This window comes from Epargyreus clarus, unplaced genomic scaffold (genome assembly GCF_041222505.1).
Source record: "Epargyreus clarus isolate Ecla_fem2 unplaced genomic scaffold, WU_Ecla_fem_2.2 ptg000035l, whole genome shotgun sequence".
In the NCBI taxonomy this organism is placed as follows: domain Eukaryota; kingdom Metazoa; phylum Arthropoda; class Insecta; order Lepidoptera; family Hesperiidae; genus Epargyreus; species Epargyreus clarus.
The window spans coordinates 10,452,036-10,467,767 of NW_027332240.1; the positions used below are offsets into that span (position 1 = coordinate 10,452,036).

General features: G+C 34.8%; 1 protein-coding gene across 1 annotated transcript in view; it reads right to left on the minus strand.

Annotated features, from left to right (window-relative positions):
• The window catches only part of dnr1 (E3 ubiquitin-protein ligase defense repressor 1), a 45,109-nt gene that overhangs the window by 7,540 nt on the left and 21,837 nt on the right, over positions 1-15,732 (minus strand). The window contains exon 2 of the mRNA XM_073091857.1: positions 503-1,260. Coding sequence (XP_072947958.1) covers positions 503-1,260 — 758 coding nt within the window. The remainder of the gene's footprint in view (positions 1-502; positions 1,261-15,732) is intronic.

The following is a 15,732-nucleotide window of genomic DNA, read 5'->3' on the forward strand; positions in this document are numbered from 1 at the left end:
ACTTTCTGATAAGCTATATTTAAATAAGCTGATAAGCACACATAATTATAGGATATAGTTTTTATAGTATATTTTAACAAGTATGAACTTTAACATCAACAATTGCATTGTTTCTATAATGCAAATTGTTACGAATTATGTAAATTGAATGTTTGTATTATACTAGTAGACAAATATGTTTTTGTTCGAATAAATAATTAACGTCTCGGTCTGCGACCATACTTTTTATGTTTTGAACCATACTTTTATCTTCTATATTTTGAACACATACATTTTAAATATCTCCTATTGTAACGAGATGATATTGGTAAACCTGTCAAATTTGACTATATTTTCAAGTTACAGGAAAATATAAACGTATAACATTTACATCGACACTGTATCTTGATTAATTAATAAATCTTTCTGACTTGAACAGCACAGAATCGGCAGTAAATAAATCAAAACGACCTATCGTGTCGTTACCTAACAAAATGTTTCAGACAAGAGTTTGTCAACTCACCTCTGTTTTTCAACGCCGATCTCCTGCTCGCCGTTGCAGGCAGGGCGGTACACCACGATGCCGTGAGGGCCGACGCCCACGCAGGTGCTCAACCGGCAGCCGCAGCCGCCAGCGCTCTGCCCCGACGCCAGGCAGCCCACGGTAGCACCACCGTCAATCTCTTGCTCATCTCTCGCCCTGGGCTCAGCTTGCTGCGTGTGATATAGCAAATGGCTGTACAGGTTGTGCGCGTTGTTGGTCTGTGTGACAGGCTTGCAGAAGAAGAGTTCCTCGCCAAAAGACTCCAGCTTCGATATCTCTTTCAGAAGTCTGTACTCCGCTTGCGATGCCCTCATGCCAGCGATCTCGCAGTGGTACTCGATGATTTTGTCGATATGGTCATCTGGCTTTTCGGATTGCGGGCCAATACGACTGCAGTCTTCATACACCTGCATTGGGGGGACGTCGGGGTCACAATCTCCTGTCTCCGCTTGAGCTATGTAAGCAGTGATCTTCCTCACGACTTCCTGATCAGCTACGACTAGTCTCCCCTCGATGAGGTCCAATTTCGCGTGGAGATAGAACTGATGGCGGGTGGGTTCGTTGATGAGCAGGTGCGGCGGGACCCAGAACTTGACGCGGAGGTCCAGGCGTCCGCCAGGGATCCGGTGAGGGTCGAGGGGGTTCCGTAGGTTCAGCCATCTCCCTGGCCCAGAACCCGGGCACACTCGGAGACCGAAGTAATCAGCTTCCGCACCAATCTCCAGTTTTTCGCATACCTGCAACAATTAACGTGAGATTTTAAATTCCCGTTTGAAAAATCTTCAATTTATTGTCTATATTAAGTTTTAAAAGTTGTGTGCGAATTTTAAAGTGTGTTTTTATTTAAACTTCTTGGGTAAAATCCATAAACTGATATGTAGCATTGCTAAATTTCAAAACTAAGTTGGAATATCTCTATCACCTTACCACACCCTTCAAACACAAAAGCAAATCAACGCCATTTAGCAAAGGTTAACACGCGTGTGTGGGTTACTTGTATCTACACTATCAAAATACCACATACAAACCACTTACGTAAGCAAAAAATAGACTAAATTGCAGCAACATTTTTAACCGTCAAAAATTGTCTAATTGAGAACAAGGATGAATTGCCTGTAATTATGGTTTCGTGCAGATCATAATTTATTTACCAGACTGACAGACAGACCTTCTAAATTACTTTGTGAAAGTGGCTTTATATGAAGCCTATTATTAGATACACTATAATCTTTTTGGCAAATAACAGTGTTATAACGACTAGTTATAACGTTTATGTGTAAAGATACATTTACATTATGCCAATCCTTCGAATCTAGATCTAAAACTACTGCCTTTCTAGATCTAACATTATAAAAAACGACTTTCCTATAAATTGACTTAGAAAATCAATTTAAATATTTACATACAACTAGCTGACCCGGCAAACGTTGTGTAGTCATATAAATAAAAAAATATTAAGGGTGAACTTAGGGGTATGAAAAATAGATAGTAGCCGATTCTCAGACCTACTGAATATGCATATAAAATTTGATGAAAATCAGTAAAGCCGTTTCGGAGGAGTACGGTAACTAACACTGACACGACACGTGACTCGAGAATTTTATATAAAAGATAATCTATATATAAGTACCTTGTGTAGGTATTATACCTATAGTTTTTATTATGATATTTTGGCATGATATCACATACCGTAACTAATTTAATAGTAGTAGTAAGACGGTTCAAGTGGGTATTAAATAACAGTTCGTATGACAAATATTTACCACGTAGTATTGTGGTGTCAGACTGACTCTAAATGAACAACTTGATACAAATGTCAGTGTTAAGCGCCGCTGTGTTCTTGTTTGAAGGGTGTAACAAAGATACTTATTCAAAGTCGTCTGGGGTAGCATCGTATCTCTGGCTGACTTCATGTTGGACTCTTATCTTAGGTAGCGTGGGTTAGATGGACGGCAGCTGAAATTTAGCAGTTGGACTGTATGCTTTTACTAATGGCATATTGAACAAAAAGAGCTAATTATAATTTTGTTATGGGTGGAAAATCTGTACAATTCTATACTATATAGTAGTTGATTTTGATTAAACCATCAAATATGATTTTTATTCAGGGTCTGGATGTTTCTATATCCATCCTTGTATGTGTGTGTATAAAACATCAACGACTCAGGGAGTAAGTTATAATATAGTAGTTTTATTTCACCATTAACAGTCGCATAAATAAGTTCTAAGGAAACCTTCAAGAAATGTGCAGTTATTAACCCGTTGGTATTAAATTCTTCCTACGCATTCCTATTTTGCATACCAATCCTTGAATTTAGAACCGCAAGTGAAACTTATAATGCCTACAACGTCGCATGTAATGTCCTCTCCGCACTAATACACATGAACGCATCATCGCTCAGTGATCATGTGCCCTAACCATTGAAACCGGAGACACCAGATGCGATGTCAATAGTGGATCGTATTCAAGGCTGGTCATATCACACTGTTTTAGATTTACGTGTGAAGCGTAGTTCTGAGAGTAATTTATAGTTATAGTTACATCTTTTGTATTTACTCGTACGTTTTATTTCAAAACATAATAAACATTTTATGATTTAGAAGTAGCAAAGAAGCATGCAGTTCATTTGATCATAAGCCCATGGACATCTGTATTCAACCCTAGATAAGAATACTCTTCTTAGTTAGACTTTGAAGGAACCATCACTGCTACACCTATTTCTACCATAAGACTGCAATGTTCAGCCCTGTTATGATTTGATTTGAAGGGAGTAGTACCTAAGGGACAGATATTTTTCCGAGGCGTTCCAATATAGCATACGTAATTTATACTTATGTTTACAGTTATAAGTTTGTACTCGTATGTATGTTTTCTTTCAAAACATACTTAATAGATATATTTTTACTTAGGAAGCAAACGAGGATGTAGTCCATCTAGATAAGATAAGATAAGATAAGTCCTACTGATGAGACTTTGAACGCACCACCGCTATTCCTATTTTTGTCCTGTGGCTACAATGTTCAGCGCTGTTGTGTTCCGGTTTGAAGTGTGGCAAGGGAAAACCTTAAACGAGACGTTCCTTAAGGATAGCGTCGCATCTGTGGCCGAACTTAGGTAATTCTTCTCCTAACTGAGGTTGCTGGACGTTCATGGTCGGTAGTTGGTATTTCAATTAGGTGCATTGCATTGGTATAATACATTCGCATTATAAAATATAATAATAATAGAGGTCGCTAAGTACTAAAAAAACGTATAACAGAAACAACTAGTTTGTCTCGTTTGTCATTCAGAAATATCTGAGTTTGCATATTTATACATTTAATACTGGTTTATATTCCTCTGTTTGCACAAACATTACTTTGTGCATTTATTAGTGTATGCAACTATCGTGGCTATCTCAATGGGATAAGACCTGTTTTACTTTATCTTATCTGTCTGTTTGTATGCGATCATGCGGGTAATTCGTGATCGGAAGACTGTGTTCACACTGAACGTTCTAAGGATAAGGTACACTAAGTTAGACCAGATAGAAAGATTAAACTAGATCCTATGTAAAATATTACAAGTTATTTTTGCAACGAACTCCTGGCCTATATAATCTATGACATTTCTGATATAATAACAAATCTAACGACATCACACACTTCGAAATCTGTCAAGTTGTTAAGGTGGTCACAAAAAGTAGTCGTTCGATATTGCTATATATTTTTGATTATCGCCTATTTCTGCCTCACAACAGTTGAAGTCCTGTATTTTGCTTCCAAAGATAAGGGACATTTACATGAGCCGATCAAACTTAATCCTCAAAGGTAAAACATCTGCGGCCTGACTCAGATAGTGCTGTAATTCTTTTTAGGTTAAGTCCATTGACGACAGACCTAACAATTAGACTGCATGGTCGTTTTACCGTCAGCCCACTACAGTCTCACTGCTAGGTTTGGGTCTATTCTCAGTGTGAGCGGGACTTGGTCCATAATCCACCGCGCCGGTCAAATGCGTAGACATGCTCGCTTGTTTTATCAAAAATGTGCCAAATACTCCAAAGACACTATTCTAACATTTTATGAAGCATGTTCACCTTGATATGTCAGTGTGGATTAAAATAGCAAATTTGCACATACACTTTACAAATGTAGGATGTTTATTGAGGATTTTAAAGATGATTTAAGGATTATTTTAAGAAGTGTCTCCGACATCACAGTACTAATATTCTCGAACATCTGTTTACATGTACTTAAAACTTAAACATGTTTTTAACAGACTGACAGACATAATCCTTTTAAAACTAACACCTATTTTCAACACTGATGTAAGGGTCTATCTAGATTAGACTCATCTGTAATCGACCCCAGATAATATTAAGAGTCCTGTCTCTGATCGGCCCTAGAGGATACTCCTAAGGAGTAAGTTGGAACGCCTCGTAAAAGTATGTCTTCCTTACCACAGCCCTCAAACCAAATAGAACACAGCAGCGCTTAACACTGATATTATTAGGCAGAAATAGGTGATGGAGCGGTATCTCCGGTTAAATCACAAAGGGCTCGTCCTTTAAGTGTGAAGGGACCCTAAGATACATAAAGTCGCCTGCACACGTACTACACAACCCATAATGAACGCCTCGACACGCGCATCCCAATTTCTCTGGATGTCAATGACCTCTGCCAGATGTGTTTATGTCTCGCGAAATTATTACTGTCGTTAGGCGGTTTCAGCCCTTATGCCCTTTTCATAAAGGTTACATAGTTTAGTTATAAATAGTTAGTAGGTCCCCGATGCAGTAAACTTAACTAATCTATTTACAACTGAATTTGTTTGAGTAAGATTTATATCATAGGGAATACACTCAAAGAACCTCAGAGCTTACAAACGATAAGTACAAAATACCCTAATTCAGAAATAAAGCTAAAATCATAATTTATTTTTTTCCAAAGTTGAACGTAGAACACTCTGCTTTTTAAAACGTCTAATTTTAACCAAAAATGCAACTACGAGACTAAGAATATTAAGATAAGTCTTTACAAATAAAACGTCACTGAAAATTTCAATAAAATTTACGACTGTTATTAATAATCAATCCATCCAATGTTATGATCCAAACATGAGATAGATTTCTTATTAACATTAGATTTTTGGTAGGCAAGCATTAGATAGATTTTTTATTAATAACTGTACAATAAATGGTTAATCTGTGCTTACAGTTATAACTCTATTTAAATCTTTGAACAGTTTAAATTAAATTGCAATTGGTAAGAACAAGCGACGCCGCGACAAAAGCGAATACTCATCCAATAGTTTTCGAAGCACGTAAGTACCTATTCGTAGTATGTAGCCTACGGTTCAATGACATAGGCTTCGCAGCACTTGCAACATATATACAGTATATCCTCATAACTTGTATTGGAAAGAGGAAACGAATTTAATCAGAAGGATAAAGTCAAAGTTAGGCCTCGTCTTGGTTTAAGGAAAGATAAGTGTTTATTAATGTAGTATGTGTTTGAGTCATTTATTTTCTTTAACCTAATTATTTGCACAAAAATACATTAAAGACTCGTCGAAGTTAGATGAAGCATCTAATAGTAATTACAAATTATGCATGTTGTTAAAATATGTAAGTATACAAAGAAGTAATATTAAATGTTTGTGTATTTTTCTTAAATTGATAATATTATAAACTCCTTCATAAGTTGGTTACTACGACAAAATTTACGATATATACGAAAATACGAGAAAAAAAACATATTTTTTATATTTTAGTCCATTGGAATGAAAATAATTTTGACAGTCTTTACATATAAGGCTTTCATATGACAATATTTAGGGATCCTTGTTCCAAAATCCTAATGCAAAAACCATGCATTAAAGCCTTAATGTGAATATATAACTAAGTATATAGTACGTTAGGTTAACGCAATGTGGAATCGCTTCAAGATAGTGGTCATTTGGGACATTAAGGTGCTATCAAAAGGCTATTAAGGGTATTGCTTTGTAATTGCATCGCGGGGCGATGATCGACGTGCCCTTAGAACCACCTGATGGCGTCGTAATACTGCGTATACAAGTATAATGTTGTTTGGACATAACTACTTTAAAATCTAACTGTTTGACAATTTACATCTTAAACCTTTGTTGCGTATAGTACCATGGAATTATGCACAGAATTCTTGTTTAAGAATTGGTTTCTTAAAGTAGACAAACACTTATTTTAAAAATTTACTCTCTGTAAGGCTATATTTTCATTAGAATACTTTTTTAATTGTTCTATGTTAATAAGAGTCTATTTAATGTCTGGTGAGTAGCAGTCTAGCGGGAAACTATGTAAAAGAAAGAAGGATATTATATTGTTTAGAGAATAATTTGTCATAGAATGGATTGTCAGAGAAAATAAAGAATGGAGTTGTTATTTATTCGTTTATTATATAAAATAGTCTTTCAGGAATAATGAGTCTACAGCTCTAAAAGCGTTATCATTTTATAAGACACAGGTAGTGTAAGACTATTATTCTAGCAAAGTGCTCTAGTGAACACTAAATACTAGAATAACAAAGGAGTAGGTATCTAACCATGCGCCCGCGCAATTCTTATACGTAACGTATGAACGAACAAAGTGAAAATCTTAAGTAGGCTGATACGCATGCGTGTGCCAAAACACAACATACCAAACATAGATAGATACAAAGAAAGCTATTCCCGCAGTTTGGAAAGCCCCAATGTTCACGTTTTTGACAGGTGCCCAGCTCCCAGCGAATGAGTTCAACACAAACCAAAATAGAAACAACAATATCCCAGAAAAAAAGCAAAACTCAAATCACAGGCAAAACGGAGCCCATGTTTTCTTTGTGTCTCCCTCTAACGTATAACTCCGTCCCGCTCTAATCCGGCCATGCGCCTATCACGCGGTCGACGCATGGTGCACTCTCTTGATTTATCCGACGACTGGTCGTTGGACTCTCCCAACTAAATATTACACGGTCGATTTGTTGGGCAACGAGACGCCCGATTCCGATTGCAAACGGCCAAATATATCTTTTTATATTTTTAACCTTCCGTAGGTGACACCTTGTAAAGCCGAGAAGGTAGTGAGTTGTAACACTTGAAACAGCACCACTGGTAGTGAGAGTTTGAACGAGTATTACATAAAAACTACCTACGAGCAGAATTTGGATAATATTATTAGAAAAGGCTATTGTTACAGATGATAGAAGTCTTTATGGTACGGTTGCAGAGACGCTACATTATAACAACACTGTTGAGCGCTGTTTTGCTGTTTACTTTGTAGTATTTTGTTGCTATATACGCATGTAAGGGACTTGCAGGAAAAATATTGAACCGAGGCATACGAAGGTTCTCTTCATGGGTAGCAAGACATTTGTAGCCGACCTTTATTAATCTAAATCTGAGGTTGATTACCGATGTTCATGATTACCACTTACTATTAAAGGACCATCGATATACTACAAAGGACAGTATGGTCGTTTCCTACTTCATTGTTAGGGTTTAGTATCTAAAGGGAAATGGTTGAAATTACGATATAACTATTACGGTTTAATAACTGATACTCATTAAATTTTCATAATACGTGTACTTCTATAAAATACCAAAAATAATACTAAAAATAAAAAATAAACGTGTAACGTGTGTAACGGAACCCTCCGTATGAGACTTGCACTTGGCCAGTTAATAAAACGCAACTTAAAACTAAATGCAAGCACACCGTAGTCAAAATATTGCAGCTTTTATCATTAAAGGTGTGAATACGTAACCTACATTCATTATTTCATTATTAAGCTTAAACGGTAATAACTTTGAATATTCAAACGCTTTGTTCGAACTGAAACAGGTTAATTGCCCCTCAAATTGATTCAAATTGCATTTACCCAACGTATTTGACAGACATATATTTACCAAAACCGAAGTCCGCGTAAAACTGCTACTCCGCTCTGAATATAGAATTGAATTTCGTCGCCATAGCAAATTGTGTGACTACACCTGCTCGCAACAACTTCAGAGCGGACTAGCAGCTTAGCGATAACTATACTAGTATGTTTTAGGTACAATACAAATATGTGATTATCTTAATTTTAGCGTTTAATAATTTTCTAGTATACGAATACATACAGGTTTATAAACGAGAATTATTTCGCATATTTTTTCTTGAATTTAGTCATATTAATCTTATTCCTATAATCGGATTATAGAAAATCTTATTCCAAATGTAATTCCGCATTAAATATTTTAACTTTTGACACCATAAATTGTTTATCTAACATCTAATGATAGATTATTTATTAATATTCGTACCTAACCATAAATCGTTAATTACGCATTTGATTAATTTTGACTATTATAATTTTATACTTTAAAATTAAATTAAATTTTCAATTAAAATAATTACATGCTAATATTCTGTAGATTAGCTAAAAACTTCTAAAATGAAGGAAATAAAATTATTTATTTAAAATATTATTATTTAAAATATTTTTATTTTTATTTCCTTAAAAGTTTAGATTAACTTTTCTTGGAAGTCCTTTGATTTTATTTATTTTTTATTCTAACTTAATTTTGACAATTTCTTATAGGTATGTATGTATTACTTAGTAGGCAGATAGATGGCTAGATTCTATTAATAATAATAACAGGCGTGTACAATAAACAAAACTAAGTAGATTACAACAACAAAATGAAAGTAGACCACGTTATCTCGCAAACGGATCTATGGTGTAATGTTAATAACTTTATTACTTATCATATATTGTATTTGAAGTGGAAAGCTATATGCAGGCCAACAGATACACGTACAAGGCAGTAACAGCTAGCGGCTAATTTAAAAGTATATTTTTATATTTAATTAGCTGTAGCAGACGAGCATGAACTCCAGTTAAGAGTTAAGTTACTCCAGTGCTGGTAAGTGGCTACTGCCGCCCATCGACATCTGTAATTAACCCTAGACATGATTATATATCCTACCTGAGGTTGGCCACGGATGCGCCGCTACCACTGAGGACTAAACTGAACGCCTCGGATAAGTATGTCCCTCTTACCACACCCTTCAAACCGGAACACTGCACAGTGCACAGCTTAACACTGCTGTTATTAAGCATAAACGAGTGTAGCGGTGATATGGAATTTTCATTTTGACATAATATCACGTTTCCTATTGAGCAATACTTTTCATGCAATATACAATAATTACATGCCTACTATTATATTAATTGCGTGAAATATTTACCTTTGTAGGTTGCCTATGTATGTATGGAAACACATTATTGATTTTGTTTTTAATTACATACAGAAAATCGACATTTACAGAATATATTATTACAAAGGCATTTTTAACTTCTTTGATTCGATATATTTGTCTAACGTGTTAAGTTTATTTTACTATATATGTAAGTACCTAAATTAAAATTATTTTTTTTAAATCATTATAATTCATATCTGACTGATTACATACTTAATTTAATTTGGAAACAAAAGGCATTTTAATTAATTTTATACAGTTTAGAATATTATAAATATTCCATTTAAAGATAAATTTAATTAATAAATATTAGCGATCATATGTCGACAAACGGTCGATGAGTCTGAAGGGCCCAAACTTCGATTTCTCTTAGGGCCGTTTTTGTCACGCGGGTTTGGGCCCGCGTACGGTATAACCGCGTGCCTGTCGTTTCGTATATATTTTGCTGGCATGTAAGCTGCACGCACAAAAAGCATCTATCAAGCGATAGGATGCGAGCGGCGCACGTGGGTGATAAATCCGCGTGATTATAAAATTAACATTAGCTAATTATTTTAAATATTTTTAACATTTAAACACCATAAAAGCCTATTGTTAATTGTATAATTGCTTGTAATTAGTCGAGCAAAGATATAATTATTTTTTTGTTTTTGATTAATGATTTAAATTATTCCTTAATCATTTCAAACCGTTGTCAGTTTTTATGATTTTTATAGTTATATAGTAGGTGAGTAATAAATAATTATGTTCCCAAAATTTAAGTTGTCAAAATATAACGTTGTTTTTAATTCAATTAGCTTTATTTTATAGAGTTTACGGTTTAAATAAAAAAATAATAAATTAATTATGTAGATACAAGTACCTACTTGATAAACCTATGTTGACGCAATTCATACATTAATTGAACAGCGTCATTTATTATATGCGACAGAAAATGTTTAAAATTGCGTAATAAATTAAAATTACATAACACTTAATTTGCGATACACTATTTGTGATAGAAAAAGTTCATCAATAAAAAACTTAGTTCATTACCTGTAAATTAGTGCATTTAATTATTATTACTGATTTGTGTTATTTCCAAAGTATAAAGAATCTTTTTGTTAACACAATGGTTAAACGAGGACGCTTTTGTCGAAGCGGTAAGGGTTAACGCACAGCCTACTTTCTCGTGCATTAAAATTCAAAAGTACAAAGTCCAGGGCAGTTTTCATGGCTGGCTTACATCATCTGTGACATACACTCCATATCCTTAATCTTCGGCAAAGCAGACGCGCTACCTGATAGATAGTAGTCAACTTCGCCTATGGACATTTGCAACACCAGAGGCAGAGTCGCTAATGCATCGCCGGTTTTGAAGTAGAGATCTTTTTGCACCTTTTTTGAAGAGCCCCATGTCATTGCGCTCCGGGAATATCTAAGAAGGAAGTTCATTCCACATCTTGCACGTTCAGAACCAGGTATTATGTAATTGCAGGTGGATTAGATTTAATTTCGTCCGATGACATCACGTTTTAATATTTTCTAACTAGTTCTAACACATGTATGTCTTTGTTTAATTTTGTCGTATGACGTCACGTTCCAAAGTGGTTTTCGAACTTGTTCTACCACAAATTATTCGACTGTAATCTAGAAGCCTACGCAGATTTTACGCCGCTTCTTGGCCATGGTGAAACATCTTCTGAAGCGGTGGTACGTTGTTGACGTTCAAAAAGAAGTAAGATTTAAATTTGACTTGTGAAAATAGTGAGAAAACAACTCCAAACATAATCCTTATAACAATGAAACTGTGAAACCACTCGCAAATCTTTCAAAGTTAACGAGCTCAACTTGCATATCCGATGGTTAGAACAATGGAAACCTTGCTAACAATAAATGCGAAACAAGTAAGGAAGCAAATCTCAACCTTTCACTCGCGTATCAGCTTCATGCAATTAGGGTTAGCATACGAGGAGAGAATACTGAAGGGATTGGCACGGAGTCACTTGTGAATGCTAAAGGGATCAGACTATTGTTTCGATATTAACCCTTTTATATAACAGACGTTTTATATATAGAAATGGTAATGACAAATAAAGCTTGCGCAGGGCTCGTTGCAAATGTGTTACCATTAAAAGTCATTGAAACTTATATAGATAGATAGATAATTTCAGAAATACCAGCGTTCACTTCGCGCGTAGGTAGATTTGATGTTTAGCTTATACTTATTAAGACCTATTGCTTTTTTGGGCACAGGTGCGAGACCCTCCAAGACGCGGAGTAGCGGGTAGGCAATGATAAGTGTTCAACAGTTTTTCTGCTACTGGTTTCTACAAAAGAAGAAATAGGACAACAACTGCTGCCTAGTATTTATCAAGTGCTATCTCCGAAGGAGGGACACATATAAGTTTTGTAATGATGAATAATATAAATGAAAATATTTTTGACAATTAGTGATATTTTGTTTTCATTCTCCAGATGGTGTAAGAGTTAGAAAAAGAGATTCTGCTACTGCTTTTTAACAGAACACATGATACGATAGTGACTAGGTTTGACAAACAATGCTGTTAACAATCATGTTGTCTACAAACACAAGTAGTTGTGTAAACCATAGCAAGGACTAACGTAATCTTACGTAAGTGTTAATTCATAACGACCATAATGACATTCCGCATAGGCTATAATAAAGTAACATGTCGTTTATAACCATTACAAATATTGTATCTGGCGAGGCTGCGACGCAAAACAAATATATGAAGTGGGTGTATGCTAATACTTCACATATAAAAACAGATATACGTGTCTAAATTACACTCGAGCCTAAATTTACAAGAGGAATAATGATGAATAAAGGTGGTAGAACCGTCTGGAAGTCTCCAGTACGAGCGACGATTATAATTAACTGTCACAAGGCAAATTGTCAAGTAGTACAAGGATATCTTAGTAAAAAGTGATGACAAGGTAACTATGAGTACACCTGCAGATAGTATTTTGGCTTCCTCTAATCTGGCACTAGTCCTATCTCATTAAAGTTTTGAATTTCTCGTTGATATTTTTTTGATAATTAGCTTCACTTGTATTAGCTTGTGCTTGCATTAAACATGTTTGTTAACATGGTCTCCGGTTCTCTTGAGTTCGGAATAAATTTTATGGTACGCCATGGTATTTCCATCCGAAACATACCCAGACGAAATTATTTCCTTATAAAATTCAACTAGACAAAAATAAATTCGCAAATTCAAGGTCTCCCATACAGTTTTACTATTCCAAATGTCGAGAGGGCAAACTGGTTAATACCCGGAATTAGATTATTAATATTGTTACTAACATCAAATTTTATTACGATGTATTATATTTGTCTTACATAATACCATTTGATGTTATCATGTGTGAAGCGAAAAATTTTTAATAGGCCTTTGTGGTTAAGCAAACTATTAAATTATGTTTACTAAATTATATTTGAGTGTTTAAATTTATGCAATTGTTGTTAGTGATTCAACGTTAGGTATTCAATTAAATTGAGACTTTTTACCATGACTATCGCAAGTAAACCATGTTGAAGAAATTAATCTAAAACGCAATAAGCGTGAAAGAAACCCGGACATCAAACATAGGTAACAGTTCGTAAATTATGAAAAATTGACGTTTTAAGAATATATTGGTAGATTATTCATCTGAAGTTTCAAAAGTGTGGAATGGGACACATTGATTTGAGGAGTTTCAGCAAAATCCTACTGAAAACATTTAAATTAAAATTTTATAATTCTATCCAAACAAATTTTGAACTTTAATCACAGTAATAAATTTCAATTTGATAATTATAAACTGCAATTAAGCACGTTGTTTTTGCTTGCCGACCAATTTACAGAAATATGATAAAACTTGTTTTTATCACTTTCAATGTCTGTAATATATTTAAAATTCGAAGAACTACGTAGTCAACAATGTGGAACTATATAGAAAAGTAATAAATTATTTTCCAATCACAACCAGAACATGTTTATACATTATATACGTATTTGAGAAGTAGTATAAGTTCTTTCTTTAGCGATTTTTAGGCATTGAAATTTAAACTCGACAAACGACCAATAAACGAAAGCAAACATCACAAATAAGTATGTGTTACAACGACGCGCAACTTCGTCCTACATTAAGAAATATGTGTTACATCGGCGGCACATTTCGTCCCATACCAATACTCTGTTTTGTTCTCTATTCCTTAACGCATCAAAGGAAGTGGTCATTAATAGTTACCGATTTAGTTTTAGTAGACAAACAAATTTAATTACTGTCGTTTGAAACCACATTTGCAGCTGGCCTTGTTGATAAGCACTTGTTTACATCCAGCGCAACTAGCATAATATTTACCTGTTGTTCCAACTGAAGTTTATTTAAGTTTACTATATTGTTATTTAAACCGATGATGTGGCTATCAATATTAATAATGTATTGTCATATATAGGTGATTTAAATAGCGTTAAAGCAATATTTTATTTGGTTCTTGCGCGTAGGTGGTTATGGCAATTTGGCTGTTTCCTTTCGAAGGAAGTGATATTTGAATAATAAGGCAGTAGGTAGAGGACTTGTTGTGTCTGAAATTTATGTGATAAATTTGCAAGAGCTTAAGTTTGTCTACTGAACACTATATTCAAAATTAACTACAATGTTGCGTTTATATTGGTCATCCAAGAATTCGATTAGTGAAAAAGAATTTCACTACATCTGCTCTACATTCTTTTGCATAGATATGTTTACTTTCGTCAGTATATAGCTAAACACAGCATGAAGACATACATACATACAGGTCTGTGGTCATACTGTTAATGAGAAACTTGTCATTTGCGAGCTAGCTACCGACATGAACACATTTAGGTAACACCTTAATTAAATATGTATTTTGCCAATTCGATAAAGGTTACCCTGGCGTACTTATCACGACTTCCGATGTATTTTTGGTTACCATCGACATTATTGCCACATTATTCAATTTTATCTGCGTAGGTATAGCTCGGTTCGGTAAAAATAACAATTCCTATCAGTTTCCTAGGTCGATGAGGACATGTAAAGGACGAATTTGGCGGGTTTCATATTTTTTGTTTAAAATAAAACTTGGTACTAAATATAAACTGCGGTAACTGCTTTTTTTAAGGTAACTGTACTCTTGTTAATAACATGTTTTCGCGCTTTTGCTGTTTCCAACCCCACTGCTGAGCACTGCTCTGCTCTTTAATATTAATGGACGAGGACGTGGGAGCATATTCCACCACGTTGCTCTAATGTAGATTTCTTATACTTTAATTTCACAAAAGGGCAAAAATAAAAAGCATACATTTAAAAGATTGCTATCAATAAGTGGCCTAATTCTAAAGAAAACCACTCCCAATAGTGTGAATCTAATGAGTCGATAAAACAAAGGTATGTCAACAAAAACATTATTATCGCAAAATGTAAATAAGAAAGAATGTACCGATAAGTCACCGATAAATTGATTTTTCCGATACGCAAAAGTAAAATCGCACACCTCAAAATCAAGAATGTACTTAATACATGTGCGTTTTAATATTCAAAATGTCCTTCAAATGCTTTGCGGATGCCAACATGGCGCCTAAATATATTCTACAAGCGCGCGAAAACACCGCCATCTTGTTATTTACGCTACAATCATATTCTTCGCAAATATTATGCTATGCCAGTTACTTAACTTGTTATCGGGTTAGGATTTACACTGTTGATTTATTAAAAGCGATGATTACACTACTTAGCAACAAGATTGTAAAGGTTCATGCGGCCATACAGCCAGAATTTCGTGTTTTAGACCAAAAAATAAAACCTCCCATACAGCCCTAAATCTTGCTATAAACACAGGATATTGCAAAGGGCTACCTGCCTTCCTTTCCTTCCTTAAGGGTGAACTTGTTTCTTTAAGGGAGAACACTGTCCGCCTGGACAACCCTTTCTTATGTCAATTACATTAAAAAAACCTTAACTTTA